Source organism: Nomascus leucogenys, chromosome 15 (assembly GCF_006542625.1).
Source record: "Nomascus leucogenys isolate Asia chromosome 15, Asia_NLE_v1, whole genome shotgun sequence".
In the NCBI taxonomy this organism is placed as follows: Eukaryota; Metazoa; Chordata; class Mammalia; order Primates; family Hylobatidae; genus Nomascus; species Nomascus leucogenys.
The window spans coordinates 107,280,736-107,298,477 of NC_044395.1; the positions used below are offsets into that span (position 1 = coordinate 107,280,736).

Sequence of the window (17,742 nt, forward strand, 5' to 3'; positions counted from 1 at the left end):
CCGAGTCGCCCCGGGATACTCGCCCACAACCCAATAGGAGCTCCCCAAACCAAGTTGTCTTCGCCAAACATGGGAGGGGGTCTGAGAAGGAAGAGGAAAGGGGTCCCTTAAGGCCCCAGGGACAAGAGGAACAGTGGGGTCAGTTTAAACAGGGCTCTGCGAGGCACACGACCTCCCCCCGCACTAGCAATGCCAAGTGGCCTCCCTGGCACAGGTGTGGGGGGCAGAGAGAAGCGGAGACACCTTGGAGAAAGTGAAAAACAAGCCACAGCTGGAGATGTCTGCGGAGCGCAGCGGCGCACAGCCTCAGAAATACATAAGGAACTCTTGAAAATGAAGGAAAAGAAAATCAAGCAATCCAATATAAAAAATAGATAACACACACGCAGCACAGGCATGTTAGGGCAGAGGAAACGAATTTGCTCAAATACCATCTAAGGGAGGCTCAGCCTCGCTGCTGATGAGGGCGATGCAAATTCAGACCACAATGAGATGCTATTTACACCATCTGAAGGGCAGAAGAGAACTGTCCTTCAGCCAGAGCTGGCAAGGAGGGGAGCAGCAGGCCCTCCTGCATGTGGCTAGTCAGGATGCGGCTCCAAATAGCCCCCTAGGGAGAGCAATCTGGCCTTATCTCACGAAGTGGAGGTACAGAGGCTGTCACCCACACATCCCCCCAGGGAGCAAATCAAGATAAGTTCTCTGGCATGTGCGCCAAGAGACAAGGACAAAAAGATTCACATTGTCCCTAATAGCAAAAAAAATCCTGAAATAACCCCAGGGCCCACTGATAAGAGAATGGATAAATAAATTACAGTAGACACATTCACAGGGTGAAGATCATTCAGCAGTGCAAGCAGGTGACCCACAGGTTCACCAATATCATGAAGGAATCTTTGCACCATGGTATTGAGTGGAAAAAGTCAGTCCCAGAGGACGGATACAGCCGGCTCTCTGTATCCCTGGGTTCCACATCCATGGATTCAACCAACCTCGGATGGAAAATATTTGCAGAAAAAAATGGATGGGTGTGTCTGTACTAAACATGTACAGACTTTTTCTTGTCATTATTCCCTAAACAATACCACGTAACAGCGATTAACATAGCATTTACATTGTTTTCGGCAATCTAGAGATGATTTAAAGTATATGGGAGGATGTGGTAGGCTAAATATGCAAATATTTAATACCACACCATTTTATATCAGGGATTGAGCATCTGTGGATTTTGGTATCCTTGGGGGTCTTGGAACCAACTCCCCCCCATCCCGCCAGGACACCAAAGGACAGCTGTCCTTACCCTTCTCATGAAGTTCAAAACCAAGCCAAGCCATATCTTTACAAATAACAATGTTCCTTCCCTGTTTCTAATACTTTTGTTATTAGGAGATGATATGAGTACCCATATAAAAGACTCTAGGCTGGGCATGGTAGCCCAAGCCTGTATTCCTAACACTTTGGGAGCCCAGGAGTTCGAGACCGGCCTGGGCAACATGGCAAAACCCCATCTCTACAAAAAATACCAAAAAAAAAATTAGCCGAGCATGGTGGTTTGTGCCTGTGGTCCCAGCTACTTGGGAGGCTGAAGTGGGAGGATCATTTGAGCCCAGAAGGCCGAGGTTGTGGTCAGCGGAGATTGTGCTGTACTCCAGCATGGGCAACGGAGTAAGACTCTGTCTCAAAAAAAAAAAAAAAAAAAATATATATATATATATACACACATATATATCTCCACAAAAATATAAAATATCTAGAAGTAAACTTGGTAATAATTATGCAGAACCTATAGGAAAACAATTGTTAAATTCACTAAATAATGTAAAACCTTAAAAAAAATTTTTTTAAGCCAATTCAAATGGAATATTGTCTAGGTATACATATGTATGTCAGAAAAAGCTTTATCAAAAAAATAAAAGCAAGAGTCAGGTGTAGTGGTGTGTGCCTGTAGTCCTAGTTTCTTGGGAGACTGCGGTCAGAGGATCATGTGAGCCTGGGAGCTTGAGACCAGCCTGGGCAACAGAGAGAGACCCCATCTCTAATTTTAAAAAAAGAAAGAGGCCAGGCGCAGTGGCTCACACCTGTAATCCCAGCACTTTGGAAGGTCGAGACCAGCGGATCACTTGAGGTCAGGAGTTCAAGACCAGCCTGGCCAACATGGTGAAACCCCCATCTCTGCTAAAAATACAAAAATTAGCTGGGTGTGGTGGGCGCCTATAGTCCCAGCTACTCGGGAGGCTGAGGCAGGAGAATCGCTTGATCCTGGGAGGCGGAGGTTGCAGTGAGCTGAGATTGCACCACTGCTCTCCAACCTGGGTGACAGAGCTAGAATCTGTCTCAAAAAGAAAAAAAGAAAAAAGAAAAAAAGAAAGAAAGAAAAATAAAAAGCAAAAGACTGATCATCACAAAATTCACGTTTCACTGAAGGAGGAAACAGGGAGATGGGATAGGGAAATGGTAACAAGTAAGGAAATATGTAAATCAACACAAAAATTAAACAAGAGCCTTGCAGGGACCAAAAGGACAGTGCAGAACACACAAGGACTTCACCCCAATTTGTGCACCTGAGACAAGAGAAGGGGAACGGGAGACATGAAACTGATTTGGACAAACTTTTATTCAGAGTATGGGCAAAAGCTTGCTCTTTCTAGCAGCCTACACCTGGCAGGGAAAGAGGCCTGGTGTATCCAGGGGACAAGGCTAAGGGATCCAGAGACACACCAACACGCAGAGCCTTCAGGATGACAGGTCAGGAAGGCTGCAGGGAGGAGGTGGCCTTGTCAACAGGCTAGGTTTCAATCAACTGAGATGGCAAAAAGGGAAGGACATCCCAGGCCTGCCAAGAGTGGGGTGGGGGTGATAGAACCTGCCACAGTGAAGAGGCTGGACAGAGAGTAGTGGGACTCAGCTGTTCATGGTGGAGCTGCTGGTGGCAAGGGGAGAGGGGAGAGGCCCTGTGGGGTCACTGGAGCATCGCCCAGCCAGGGCTGGGGATTCAGTGGAGAAAATACCCCAGGAACTCATAAGGGGGCTAAGGCTACCCTGGAAAGAACGACTTGAGAAAGGATTGGGGTCAGGGGTTTCAGAGGGGCAGGCCTTCTTTGGAGAAGCTGAACCTGTGGCCCTGGGGGAGCTGCTGTGCCTCTTTTTAGCTGTGACCCTGGGTAATGTGCTCACCATCCTGAGCCCCATATGCCTTTCAATAAGAGACTGACCCCCACGGGAGGAAGCCCTGTGACAAGGAGAAGGCCGGATATCTCACTAGAGACCACACTCTGGAAGCATCCATCCCCAGCCCAAGTCTCTAGCCCTCGATTGCCAGAGTGGAGGGAAGGATGTCAAAGCACTGGCCATTGCCAGGCCAGCCAGTCTTGCAGGGGCCAGAGACAGGAACAAGGGGTTAAAGTCAGATTCTGGGCGTCGCACTGAAGTCAGAAAAATAGATTTGCGGCTCCCTGATCCCAGACACCTCCCAGCCACTTAGAGCCACGCAGTACCCAGGCCCATCCAGCTCTGCTGAAGTTTGTCTGTCCAGCGCTTCAACCCAGGAAAACCCTATGGCCTCCAAACCAACTGATAAATGTGTCAGAAAACACTCATTTGTGGCCGGGCGCGGTGGCTCACGCCTGTAATCCCAACACTTTGGGAGGCCGAGGAGGGCAGATCATCTGAGGTCAAGAGTTCAAAACCAGCCTGGCCAACATGGTGAAACCCCGTCTCTACCAAAAATACAAAAATTAGCCGGGCATGGTGGTGGGCGCCTGTAATCGGGGGGCTGAGGCATAAGAATCGCATGAAGCTGGGAGGCGGAGGTTGCAGTGAGCCAAGATCACACCATTGCATTCCAGCCTAGGCAACAGAGCGAGACTCCATCTCCAAAACTAAAAAACAGGCCGGGCATGGTGGCTTACGTCTGTAATCTCAGCACTTTGGGAGGCTGAGGCGGGCGGATCACAAGGTCAGGAGTTCAAGACCAGCCTGGCCAAAATAGCGAAACCCCGTCTCTACTAAAAATAAAAAAATTAGCTGGGAGTGGTGGCGGGCACCTGTAATCCCAGCTACTCAGGAGGCTGAGGCAGGAGAATGCCTGAACCCGGGAGGCGGAGGCTGCAGTGAGACGAGATGGTACCATTGCACTCCAGACTGGTGACAGTGCAAGACTCCGTCTCAAACAACAAAAAACAAAAAACAAAACAGGCCGGGAGCGGTGGCTCACGCTTGTAATCCCAGCACTTTGGGAGGCTGAGGCGGGCAGATCACCAGGTCAGGAGTTCGAGACCAACATGGTGAAACCCTGTCTCTACTAAAAATATAAAAAATTAGCCGGGTGTGGTGGCGAGTGCCTGTAGTCCCAGCTACTCAAAAGGCTTAGGCAGAAGAATTGCTTGAACCTGGGAGGCGGAGGTTGCAGTTAGCCGAAATTGTGCCACTGAACTCCAGCCTGGGTGACAAAGCAAGACTCCGTCTCAAAAAACAAAACAAAACAAAACAAAACAAAAAAACACTTTCTTATGCTCAGCAAGGAGAGAGGGTGGCCCCATTCTGTATCTTTAATGTATCTATTCTTTATGTTGCATTAACATTTTTATACCCATATATCCATACATATAAATAGCATTAATTTCTAGCTCTATATAAAACTTCCCATATGTCAGGCATAGTTCTAAGTGCTTTGTGTGTATTTATCCATTTAATCCTCACAACAACATCTAATTTAGAGATGAGGAAACTGAGGCATAAGGAGTTAAGTAATTTGTCCCAGGAAGTCTGGCATCAGAATCTTACTGTCTTGGATGGGCACAGTGGTACACGCCTATAATCCCAGCGCTTTGGGAGGCTGAGGCGAGAGGATTGCTTAAGCCCAGGAGATCGAAGCTGCAGTGAGCTGTGATCACACCACTGCACTCCAGCCTGGGTGACAGAGTTAAAAAAAAAAATTTGTTATATTCACCTTTTGAATTTTCTCTTCTGTTCCCTTTATCTTCTTTCTAAACAAAACAAAACAAAGAATCTTATTGTCTTAACCACCAAGACACCAAGAGGTAGGCCAGACAGAGAGAGAGAGAGAGAGAGAGAAAGACAGAGGCTAGGTGCAGTGGCTCACGCCTGTAATCCCAGCACTTTGGGAGGCTGAGGTGGGTGGATCATTTGAGGTAAGGAGTTCAAGACCAGCCTGGCCAACATGGTGAAACCCCGTCTCTACTACAAAAATTAGCCGGGAAGTAGTGGCCCATGCCTATAATTCCGGCTACTTGGGAGGCTGAGGCCGGAGAATTACTTGAGTCTGGGAGGCAGAGGTTGCGGTGAGCTGAGATCGTGCCACTGTATTCCAGTCTGGGTGACAGAGTGAGACCCTGTCTCAAAAAAAAAAAGAGAAAGAGAAAGAGATTTTATATAGTGAGATTTTCATATATCTGAGATGAGATTTGATATATGTATACAATTTTACACATTGCATACATGTGATCATATACACCTTTTTTTTATTTATTTATTTTTGAGACAGAGTTTCACTCTTGTTGCCCAGGCTGGAGTGCAATGGCGCAATCTCGGCTCACTGCAGCCTCTACCTCCCAGGTTCAAGCGATTCTCCTGCCTCAGCCTCCCGAGTAGCTGGGATTACAGGCATGTGCCACCACACCTGACTAATTTTGTATTTTTAGTAGAGGGGGTTTCTCCATGTTGGTCAGGCTAGTCTTGAACTCCCAACCACAGGTGATCTGCCCATCTTGGCCTCCCAAAGTGCTGGGATTACAGGTATGAGCCACCACGCCTGGCCATATATGGCCATATACATCTTTTAATGTGTTGTTTTCCTTCAACATTTTTTCCTTCCCTATTCACATTAGTTCCTCCCACCATAGAATCCATAATATCACTTTAATGTGTTATCTATGTTTTTTATGTATTCATTATACATAGACTTATATATACTGATACCTTTAATCACATATACATATACAAGGTTTCTTTTTGTCATTATTTTAAAATAGTCTCTTAAAAAATAAAAATAGTGGATCATATTAAATATTTCTGCATCTCACTTTTCTCACACACCTGGAAACCCCTGCAGATCTAATTCAGTATTTTATTAATTTATAAATTTTTTTTATTTCTTGATTTTTGAGACAGGGTCTCGCTCTGTTACCCAGACTGGAGTGCAGTGGCACGATCAGGGCTCACTGCAGCCTTGACCTCCCGGGTTCAAGCAATCCTTCCACCTCAGCCTCCTGAGGAGCTGGGGCTACAGGTGCGCACCATCACACCTAATTTTAAATTTTTTTGTAGAGATGAGTTCTCAGTTTGTTACCCAGGCTGGTCTGGAACTCCTGGGCTCAAAAGATCCTCCTTCCTAGGCCTCCCAAAGTGCTAGGATTACAGATGTGAGCCACTGGGCCTTAGGCATCCGATGGGAATTCCAGGCCAGGTGGGAGGAAAGGGTAGTGCATTGGCACCAAGTAACATTTCTGGCTGGGTCTTGCCCATCCTCTTGTTGGGTGGCCGCTAGGAGCCCTCAGCCTCCAGAGGCAGGAATGCAGACTGTGTTATTGTGAAATCATTTGCATATTGTGAAGTGCTTTGCATAAGATGGAGCGCTTTTGCATACAGGGAGGGGGGCATTTTAGAAGTCCTAGGGCAGGATCCCTGAGTAGCTTTTCTTTGCCAAGAAACTAACCCAGGGATTCCATTTTGGAACTCAGGGAGGGAACAGAACGTCCTGGCAGTTGTATGGGCCCGGTGGGGTGAGATGGACAGAAAGCTTCAGAAGACAAGCTGGGCCACCAGGGAGAATTTGGCGGTCTAAGGAAGGCCAACACTGCAACATGAGGCAGCCCTGAGAGCTGAGTGTGCTCTCAAGAGCCCCAGCAGAGGGGAAAGTGTCAGAGTAAATGGTTGGAGCTGCCATGGGGGGCTGATGAGGGTCAGAGACTTAGAGACTTGTACTCGGTCGCTATCTCTGCCCAAGTGAGCACCCACATGCCCCTTCCTGAATCTTCTCCTATACTGGCTGATTTCCAGAGAAGAATACAAACTGGAAACGCCAAGCCAGACTCCCACTGCTGTTCAGGACCTAGACGTGAGAAATGGTATCACATACTCTGGCTTCAGGACACCCAGGTTTGAATCCTGGCTCTGCCATCTGTGCCACTGTGTGACCCTGGGCTAACAGTACCCACCACAATGGGATAATATGAGGATTCAGTGAGATAATGCGAGTAGAGTGAATAGCACATAGTAGGTGCTCAGTAAACTGCGGTTATAAGAACTGCCATCCAGTGTTTGCTGCCCTAGTCTAACCAAAGAGGTCAGGTCTAGCTTCCTCCAGGTGAGGGGAGCACAGAGCCCTCGCCTCCCAAGTTTGGAGTTCCATCAGCAGGGTCCAGCCACCATGTATTAGACCCCAAAGGGTTACAAACCCTGGAGACAGTGGCCTGAGGTTCCCAGTGAAAAACCAAAGCATAAAAATAATTCGATGAGTAAGAATAAAATTCCCTCTTCTGAGGTTCCCGGGGCCAGGCCCCTCCCTGCGGCAGGCACTTCCCCTTTCCCTTGCTCATGGAGGAGCCAGGCCGGGCTGACTCAGAGCAGGAGCGCACAGCAGTCCTCCCAGCCCGACCTGGGTGGCGTGGTCTGGCGGCCGGGCGCGCCCCCGTGCGGCCGCGGGCAGACTGCGGCCCTGGACGGGAAGCGGCGGCCAGACCCGCAAGCCCCGCAGCCCGGCCAATCGCGGTCCCCGCAGAGCCGCCGCCTCCGTCCCTGCCCAGCCTGGCTGAGCGCGGTGCGTGTGGCTCTCCCACTTCCGACCGGCCCTCCCCTCCGGCCCGCAGCCCTGCCCAAACGGAAGTGCGCCCTCTGCCCGGGTCCCCCACCGCCGCGAGGCGGAAGCGCCCTCCGCCGCCACTCCCCCCGGCCCCGCGACACGCGGCCCTCGGGTTCCGGACAGGCCCCTTGTGACGTGGCCGCGCGCCGGGGGCGGCCCCGGGCCGGGGGCCGGGCGGCCGGGCGGCCGGGCGGGGCACAGCCTGGGCGGGGCTCGGCACCGCAGCTGGATGGCTGGGGCCGCCCGGAGCGCCGCCGCCGCCGCACGGTGAGTGCCAGCCGGACCCTCGGGGCCCGCGCCCCGGGCGTGATGGACCCGGCCGATCCCTCACCCCGTCCGACTGGTCCTCATCAGACCTGGGCCGGCTCCCAGGACCCGGGAGTCAGGCTCGCCCGCTTCGGCTTCCTCTCCCCCATCGCTCCGCGCCCCGCGCCCCATCCCTCCCTCGCTGTCCCCTCCGCGTCCCACCCGCCTCTCTCTGGCGCTCTCACTCTCTACTTTCCTCTCCCCTCGGACTCTCCGTGTATTCCCTCCCGCTAGCCTGTGGTCCCCTCACCTCTGCGTGACCGCCTCGTCCTGGCCCAGTCTTGCCTGTGGTCCGCAGTGGAGCCCCGCTGGCTTCATCAGTGTCCCTGATTAGTTAAGGCCTGGAGGTCCCAGACATGGGCATCTCTGCCACCACCCAGAGGCAGCTGCTTTCTTCCCCTCCCATCTCCATCAGAAAGTGAGGAAACTGAGGCAGGGACGTCACCAGCTCAAGGTCACAGCCAGCCTGAGGCAGAGCAGACCACATTTAAACCTCATGCCCGAGTTTCCAGATGGAACTTCTCGCTTGGTTGACTCACGTCCACATCCTGTGATCGGCCGGCTGGGCACATTCCTGCTGCAGGGAGCTCCAGGCCTTCCCTGGCACAGGCAGGGCCTCTGGGCCTCCTCATGCCGGGCACATCCACCTGCACTTTCAGGCTTATCTCGTCCTCACAGCTGAGGCAGGTGATATTGATCCCTCTCCTGCAGATGAGGGCACTGAGGCTCAGAGGGGGGGCTTCAGAGATTTGCCCAGAGTTAGACAGCTCAAAGTGCAGCATAGAGTTCACAGTGGGGGCTCTAAAGCCTGCGCTCTACATGAGAGAGGCATCCCCTGGCTAAAGGCTCCTTCCTCATCAGCCCCATCTCCTGTCGCCCTCAGTGCCCTGGGGACATTGGTCTCATACCCTAGGAAGAAGCGTGGATGGTCTTGCCCTGGCTCAGCTGCGCAGTTTCCCCACGTGTGTCTCTCTGAATCCACCCCATCCCCTTAGAAGGGGCGCCTCAGTTTCTGGGGTGTCGCGGGCGGCAGAGCCCCCCCTGGCAGCCAGACACCCAGCTGGGCCGGGCCGCACCGCCGGTGGCTGAGGAGAGCCAGCCAACGCCTCACCCTGTCATTAGGGAAAGTTTAGCCTCAGGCGGAGGTGCTGACACAGTCTGGAGCTGCTCAGAAGGAAAAAATACGCAGTGCTCAGGAGTGGGGTGTGGAGACACAGGGCCCCACTGCTGTGCACCCAGCATTTAGATGCTCAGACGCTCTGGCAAGGACAGCAGGAGGGGGGATGCCAGGGTCCCTTGCGGGGAGGAGGGAGGTGCCACGTTTCCTAAGCAGGTGTGCAGCCAAGGCTGGCAGCTCATGTAGGTGGCCTTTGTGTTTTTCAGTACGTGGCATGCCTGGATGTCTCTGCCCTGGCTGTGGCATGGCAGGCCCAAGGCTCCTCTTCCTCACTGCCCTTGCCCTGGAGTTCTTGGGAAGGGCTGGGGGTTCCCAGCCGGCCCTCCGGAGCCGGGGCACTGCAACGGCCTGTCGCCTGGACAACAAGGAAAGCGAGTCCTGGGGGGCTCTGCTGAGCGGAGAGCGGCTGGACACCTGGATCTGCTCCCTCCTGGGTTCCCTCATGGTGGGGCTCAGTGGGGTCTTCCCGTTGCTCGTCATTCCCCTAGAGATGGGGACCATGCTGCGCTCAGAAGGTGGGTGACTCTCCGATGGCGCCCAGGGCCGGCCAGCGTGTGGGAAGCACGCTGCTGCTCTTCTTAGGAGACCTCAGGTCACAGAGTGTCTCAGATGGAGGGAGAGGATAGAATAGAACTTCTCCCCTTGGTCCTGTTAGGAGTTATCTAGCCAGGGGCGGCTGGCTCTGGCTTCCCCAGGAAGCTATGAGCACCTGGTAGCAGGGCCTGCCCCTGGAGAGGGAGTCCAGGAGATGGGGATGTGGGCACAGGTGGGAGCTTTGTCTTGACTACCCTTTTGTACCATGAGCATGTACTACCCGTTCACAAATAACATGTTGTAATGAAACGCAGGAGAGCTCTAGGGAGCTGCTAAGAATGCACGTGCCTATCCCCCACCCCAGAGGGGTGGACCAGGGCCCTGGGAATCTGTCAGAAACGAGCATCCCAGGGGCTGGTGCTGCCAGCTGGATGCTCAGGAACCATTCACTTACCAGATGGTTACCCAACAGCTCTGTGCCAGGCACTGGGCTGAGGGCAGGGCCACAGCTGTGAACAGAGCCCTGCTCGGGCCATGGTCAGGCCTGTGCTCAACCCTCAGAGCAGCCCTGCGCTCAACCCTCAGAGCAGCCCTGCGGGGTCAGTGCAGGGAGCACTTGGATTATTAGTTCAATTTTACAAGTGGGGATGCACAGGCACAGAGAGGTTCTTTGACCAATCCAAGGTCACCCAGCCAGGAAACAGCAGTTTCCCCTGGGATCCCACCCCAAACCCAGCTGCCTCAGTCCTCTAGGCCTCAGTTTCTCTAACATGGCTTTCAGGCAGGCGACTTCCAACTCTGGATGCTGCAAGTCCCCAAATCTCTGCCACTTTTCTGAGAGTGACAGCAGCTGAAAGGAGAAAAATTCCCATGTAATGAGCACTTGCTATACATATTGTCATTTAATTCCCATAAGAGCCCATAAAAGGCTCACAGCTGTAATCTCAGCAGTTTGGGCGGCTGAGGTGGGCAGATCACCTGAGGTCAGGAGTTCGAGACCAGCCTGGCCAACATGGTGAAACCCGTCTCTACCAAAAATACAAAAATTAGCCGGATGTGGTGGCACGCACCTGTAATCCCAGCTACTCAGGAGGCTGAGGCAGGAGAGTCACTTGAACCCAGGAGATGGAGGTTGCAGTGAGCCAAGATCACGCCACTGCACTCCAGCCTGGGCAACAGAGCGAGACTCCGTCTCAAAACAAGATAAAATAATAATTCCCATAAGACTCAATTTACAGATGGAGAAACCGAGTCTCCAAAGTCATCTGCCAAGGTCACCAGCTAGTGGGTTGGGAGTGGGGACCTGTCAGCTCTTCACCATGACATGGTGGTGGCCCTGTGGGCATTTGGCAGGGTGTGGTGTTTCTGCTGTGAGATGGGGGACTCAGGAAGAGCAGCCACCCATATCCAGCCTTGCAGGCCCAGAAAGAGCCCAGTGAGTGGGGTGGGATGGAGGTCAGGCCAGGAGCTCCAGCGGGTCAGCCCCCAGACCCCGCATCTCTCCCTTGTAGCTGGGGCCTGGCGCCTGAAGCAGCTGCTCAGCTTTGCCCTGGGGGGACTCTTGGGCAATGTATTTCTGCACCTGCTGCCCGAAGCCTGGGCCTACACGTGCAGCGCCAGCCCTGGTGAGTGAGGCCACAGGCCAGGGGCAAGACAGTGCCAGGAGTGGGGGCCTGGTGCCCACGTCCAGGGATGGCCAGGATGACCAGGAGAGGGATTCTGGATTTCTGGCAAGAGCTTGCCTGGGAGGGAGGGTCATTGTCTTGGTCTCTGGGCCCTGGTCCCAGTGGGAGTTCTGGGCCCCAGCTGCCCGATCCACCCTTGTCACTGCCCTGGTGCCCTGAATGAGATCCCATTCCAAATGGCCCCCTCCTACGGCCCTGGCTTGGCTTGGCTTGGCCTGGCCTGGCATTGCCGCCCCCTGCAGGTGGTGAGGGGCAGAGCCTGCAGCAGCAGCGGCAGCTGGGGCTATGGGTCATCGCTGGCATCCTGACCTTCCTGGCGTTGGAGAAGATGTTCCTGGACAGCAAGGAGGAGGGGACCAGCCAGGTGGGCCCCACACTCAAGGGCCGGGTGTATCAGCCTCTGTTCTGTGGTAGGGCCTGGGGCCTGCAGGCCCAGGGTCTGAGTTGAGCCCTGAAAAGAGGGGTCTCCTGGCCCTCTCCTGGGAGCTGCGGGAGGTTGGGCCACCTTCTTTGGGAGTGACAGCATTAGCCCCTGATGTAGCTTGTTCTGGTAGCCTGATGGTGACAGCAGTTGGGGAGGGTTTGTTGAGTTTGGGGGCACCCAACTGATAGAGTAGCAGAGAATTCTAGCTAGAAAAAAGAGAGGCTCCTCTCTCTCTCTCTCTCTCTTTTTTTTTTGAGACGGAGTCTCGCTCTGTCAGCCAGGCTGGAGTGCAGTGGCACGATCTTGGCTCACTGCAACCTCTGCCTCCCCGGTTCAAGTGATTCTCCTGCCTCAGCCTCCCGAGTAGCTGGGATTACAGGCTCCCACCACCACGCCCAGCTAACTTTTGTATTTTTAGTAGAGACGGGGTTTCACCATGTTGTCCAGGATGGTCTCGATCTCTTGACCTCGTGATCCACCCACCTCAGCCTCCCAATTATTATTATTTTTTTTGAGACAGTCTCACTCTGTCACCCAGGCTGGAGTGCAGTGGCGCGATCTCGGCTCACTGCAACTTTCACCTCCCAGGTTCAAGCAATTCTTCTGCCTCAGCCTCCCAAGTAGCTGGGACTACAGGTGCACGCCACCACGCCCAGCTAATTTTTGTATTTTTAGTAGAGGTGGGGTTTCACCATGTTGGCCAGGCTGGTCTCGAACTCCTGACCTCAGGTGATCCATCTGCCTTGGGCTCCCAAAGTGCTGGGATTACATGCATGAGCCACTGTGCCCGGCCCCCTGTCTCTCTTTTTCCATCTCTCTCTCCCCTTCTGTCTGCCCTGGCTGAGTGGGGGGCATCTAATGTCACCTCTCCCTCCTTCTCCTGGCCCTAGGCCCCCAACAAAGACCCCACTGCTGCTGCCGCCGCGCTCAATGGAGGCCACTGTCTGGCCCAGCCGGCCGCAGAGCCCGGCCTCGGTGCCGTGGTCCGGAGCATCAAAGTGAGTGGCCTGCTCAGGGCCCCTGCAGCCACACTGCCCTGAGTGGCCAGCCCTACTCAGCCCTGCCTTCTGCCTTCCCTCCTTCCCAGGTCAGCGGCTACCTCAACCTGCTGGCCAACACCATCGACAACTTCACTCACGGGCTGGCTGTGGCTGCCAGCTTCCTTGTGAGCAAGAAGGTGAGGGGCTTGGGGCCAGTGGGACTCTGGCGATTCCGGTGACAGCCATGTGGATTCCGCCTGTGTCTGGAGTCTCTGCTTCTTGCCCCTCCATTGCCAGCGCCCTCATCTAAGGCCCTCATACTCCATCCTCCCTGCTGCTGTCCTGGCCACTGCCGTTCTCTGATCCTGAGCCCCTGGTCTGTTCCTGTTCCCAGCACTCCTTGTTGGGTGCCTCTGTCAAGCTGCTAGGCGTGGCCCCTGCCTGCTCCTAGATGCTTCTTCCTCTACCTCCTCCCTCTGGCCTCTGGCCCAGAGGCAGCCTACTCTGCAGCTGGCCGAGATCTTTCCCACCTCACACTGTTCCCCCCCTGCCTGGAATGTTCTCCCACCCACGCTTTGAGTGGCTGACAACTCATCCTTGGGGCCTCGACTTACATGGACTCCTCCACCAGGCCTTTGCTGACCTCCTCATCTAAATTTGGTCCCTGGGCCTGCTCCCCCGAGCACCCTGTCCATCCTTTTCTTCCCAGTGCCTGTGAGTGTTTGAGTGAGTCCTGTCTCTCCCCTCTAGACTGCTAGCTTCGTGAAGGCAGGTTCCTTGTCCCCTTTAGTCACTGCTGTATTTCCAGTGGCCAACAGTGCCCACCCAGAGCCAGCTCAGAGCAGAGTAAACCTCTGTGGAATGAGTGGGCGAGTGGGGTGCTCAGCCCTCAACACAGACCCCGCAGCCACGGCTCCCCTCCCTGCAGATCGGGCTCCTGACAACCATGGCCATCCTCCTGCACGAGATCCCCCATGAGGTGAGGCTTGTAGGGCAGCCCCCAGGGGCCCAGGTCCCCACAGTGCCCATGATCAGCATGGGTGTGGAGCTCAGGAGGGTGTGGGGCTGGGCCTGCCCAGTGTGGTGCTCTGGGGCTGGGCTGTGAGGGCCGGAGCTCCTCACCCCAGCAGCCTGCAGCTGCCATCTCCGCCATACTCAGGATGGGGGTCCCAGGGGAAGGGTGGGGAAGGGCAGGGGGCTCAGTGTGTATATCGTACCTGAGCACTCAGGGCATCAGGCCCTGCTGGGGCGCAGGGTGAACCTCCGGACCTCCCTTCAGGTGGGCGACTTTGCCATCCTGCTCCGGGCCGGCTTTGACCGATGGAGCGCAGCCAAGCTGCAACTCTCGACAGCGCTGGGGGGCCTACTGGGCGCGGGCTTCGCCATCTGTACCCAGTCCCCCAAGGGAGTAGGTACGGGCGTGGCGGGTGGTGGTGGCGGGTGGCATCAGCAGAGGGGCACCAGCCAAAGGGTGTGGCTACCTCACCGCTGGTCCCCAGGCCCGGGAGGTGGGGAGCACACGTGGTGTCCTGGGAGGCGGGGAGCACACGCAGTGCCCTGGGTACCCAGTTGGGTGTTCTCCCGCTGCAGAGGAGACGGCAGCCTGGGTCCTGCCCTTCACCTCTGGCGGCTTTCTCTACATCGCCTTGGTGAACGTGCTCCCTGACCTCCTGGAAGAAGAGGACCCGTGGTGAGTGACCTGTTGGGGGAAGAGGACTGCCAGTCACAGGGGCCTTAGGGGCTCAGGAGGGAAGGGCTCCTGGCCGCTGCCTGCTTCCTCCGCCCATGCCTCCACCGTGAGCCCTGTTCCCTCCCCACAGGCGCTCCCTGCAGCAGCTGCTTCTGCTCTGTGCGGGCATTGTGGTGATGGTGCTGTTCTCGCTCTTCGTGGATTAACCTTCTCCGATGCCCTGACGCCCCTGCCCCCTGCAGCAATAAGATGCTCGGATTCACTCTGTGACCGCATATGTGAGGCAGAGAGGGCGAGTGCCTGCGAGAGAGAATGAGCCTCCCGCCAGACAGGAGGGAGGTGCGTGTGGACGTGTGTGGTGTGCACATGTGGCCAGAGGCGTGTGTGCGAGACCGACACTGTGATCCCTGTGCTGGGTCCGGGGCCCAGTGTAGCGCCTGTCCCCAGCCATGCTGTGGTTACCTCTCCTTGCCGCCCTGTCATCTTCACCTCCTGGAGTAAGCAGCGAGGAACAGCAACACTGGTCCCAAGCAGAGGCCTTGCCCTGCCGGGACCCCGGGAGTGAGAGCAGCCCAAGGATCCCAGGGTGCAGGGAACTCCAGAGCTGCCCACCTCCCACTGCCCCCTCTGCACACGCAGCCAGCCCTCAGGCGGCCCAGGGGCCAAGGCTGGGGCGGCCTTGGTCCCTTTTCCTGGCCCTTCCTTCCCCACTTCTAAGCCAAAGAAAGGAGAGGCAGGTGCTCGTGTACCCCAGCCCCACTCAGCACTGACAGTCCCCAGCTCCTAGTAGTGAGCTGGGAGGCACTTCCTAAGACCCTTTCCTCAGGGCTGCCCTGGGAGCTCATTCCTGGCCAACACGCCCTGGCAGCACCAGCAGCTCTTGCCACCTCCAGCTGCCAAACAGCAGCCTGCCGGGCAGGGAGCAGCCCCAGGCCAGAGAGACCTCTCGTCCAGCTCAGGGGTGCTCCTGCCAGCACAGGGGCCAGGGACTCCTGGAGCAGACACACAGTGAGCCCGGGCAGCCCTCCCCAGCTCAGGCCCCTTTCCCTCCCCGCTGGGGTAGGGGGGGCGGTGAGGGCTCCACGTTGTCAGCGCTCAGGAATGTGCTCCGGGGAGAGTGCTGAAGCCATAATCCCCAACCATTTCCCTTGGCTGATGCCCAGGTACTCAGCTGGCCCACTCCACAGCCAGGCCTGGCCCTGCCCTTGACCGTGGATGTTTTCAGAAGTGGCCATTGAGGTCTGGATGGTTTTGTAGCAACTTTGCTGTGATTCCGTTTGTATCTGTAAATATTTGTTCTGTAGATAAGATACAAATAAATATTATCCACATACTGGCTGCCTTGGTTCTGCGCAGCCTTCCATGGCCAGGCAAGGCCCTTGTCTCTGAACTGTCACCCCAGTGCGTCTCTGAACATTCCATGTCTTCCTGGCTTAACTTTTTATTCCGATGACTGAGCACCTATACGAGCCTGGCCGTATGCCATTTTAGCCCCTCACCACCACCAACTCCAGGACGCTGTCCTTATCTTTTTTTTTGAGACAGAGTCTCACTCTGTCACCCAGGCTGGAGTGCAGTGGTGTGGTCTTGGCTCACTGCAACCTCCGCCTCCTGGGTTCAAGCAATTCTCCGGCCTCAGTCTCCCAAGTAGCTGGGATTTACAGGTGTGTGCCACCACACCTGACTTTTTTTTTTTAAGTAGAGATAGGGTTTTGCCATATTGGCCAGGCTGGTCTTGAACTCCTGACCTTGTGATCTGCCTGCCTCAGCCTCCCAAAGTGCTGGGCTTACAGGTGTGAGCCACCGCACCCAGTTAGGGTGCTGTCCTTATTTTACAGACCTGAAAGCCGGGGCATTTTCCCCACCTGCCCCCCATTCCACCTCGACTGAAAATGTAATCAGGGAAGGGAGCTCTAGCCACAAAGTCATCTCCACGTTTGGCCTCAGTGAAATTAAGCTCTCATTCGCTTAAAAAGGGCCGGGTGTGGTGGCTCACACCTGTAATCCCAGAACTTTCGGAGACCAAGGTAGGGGGATCGCGAGGTCAGCAGTTCGAGACCAGCCTGGCCAATATGGGGAAACCCCGTCTCTACTAAAAACACAAAAATTAGCCAGGCGCAGTGGCAGCTGCCTGTAATCCCAGCTACTCAGGAAGCTGAGGCAGAACTGCTTGAACCCAGAGGCGGAGGCTGCAGTGAGCTGAGATCACACCACTGCACTCCAGCCCGGGTGACAGAGCAAGACTCCATCTCAAAAACAAATAAAAAAGAAAGAGAAAAGAAGAAAAAAGAATTTGGGACCCTTATTCGAAACCACACACCCTTCTGAATGTGTGGAGTATAAGAACACCGGGCATGGGGCGCCGCTTCCCCAGTCCTGTCAAGAGAATGGGGGTGGGGTGTCCAGTCCACCTCTTCCCTCCCAGGCCAGCCAGGACCGCCGTCAATAGCCCACTGGCTGGGATCTGCAGTTTGGGTGGTGTCGTGGAGCGTGGGAGAGGTGGCTGTGAAACCTCAGTGACGTCCTTAGCTGGGAGTGCTTGGCTCTCAGTATTTCTATGAGCAAAACATTTTAAAACAACATAGTATTTGCTTCGCCTAGCTGCGACACATCCCGTAAGATAACTGTCTCAAGGACCCATTGACTCCTGGCCTCAGATCCAAGGAATGAGCCATGGCCATCCTGGCCGGCTGCCCTCCTCACCTATGCAGGTGCTCGGGGCTGCTAGCTGGGGTGCCAAGCCCTGCTGGATGGCAGACAGTGCGTGCGAGCATCACAGCCCACTGGAAGAGGCCGGGGGCCCCATTTTAGAGATGAGGAAGCCAAAGCAGGGTGGGTGTGGTCCCTGTGGGGGAACTTGGGTGTCATGGTCAGGAGCAAATGCCCTGTCTGGTTAGAAGAGAGAACAGGAATGGAGAACTGGGGCGGCCAAGTCCAGGGCAGGGGACAGAACCAGAAGCACTTCAGGGGTCGTGCTGCTGAACTCCTGAGGCAGGGGCTGGGGAGTCAGTGGGAAGCCAAGCAGGGCCACCCAGGGAAGGCAAGGGGCCAGCTGGAGTGAAGAGATGGCAGAATCGGGGGAGGGGAGCACAGCGTGACAGACCAGTCCTAGAGGGGCTCCCAGTGG

General features: G+C 55.2%; 1 protein-coding gene across 4 annotated transcripts; it reads left to right on the plus strand.

Moving 5' to 3' along the window:
* Positions 1-7,907: 7,907 nt before the first annotated feature.
* Positions 7,908-15,948, plus strand: SLC39A13 (solute carrier family 39 member 13). Of its 4 annotated transcripts, none has more exons than XR_004026029.1 (10): positions 7,908-8,086; positions 9,509-9,817; positions 11,348-11,461; positions 11,764-11,885; positions 12,836-12,943; positions 13,033-13,122; positions 13,676-13,904; positions 14,205-14,337; positions 14,516-14,615; positions 14,746-14,800. XR_004026029.1 is itself a non-coding variant. In XM_030794625.1 (10 exons), the coding sequence occupies exons 2-10, from the start codon at positions 9,517-9,519 to the stop codon at positions 14,819-14,821; spliced, it is 1,095 nt and encodes a 364-aa protein (XP_030650485.1). In that variant the 5' UTR covers positions 7,908-8,086; positions 9,509-9,516; the 3' UTR covers positions 14,822-15,948. The 4 variants fall into 4 exon arrangements, 3 of the variants coding, with proteins under 3 accessions (XP_030650485.1, XP_030650488.1, XP_030650487.1); XM_030794625.1 differs by having other exon boundaries at positions 13,854-13,904; positions 14,746-15,948; XM_030794628.1 differs by having other exon boundaries at positions 13,854-13,904; positions 14,205-14,333; positions 14,746-15,948.
* Positions 15,949-17,742: the final 1,794 nt, after the last annotated feature.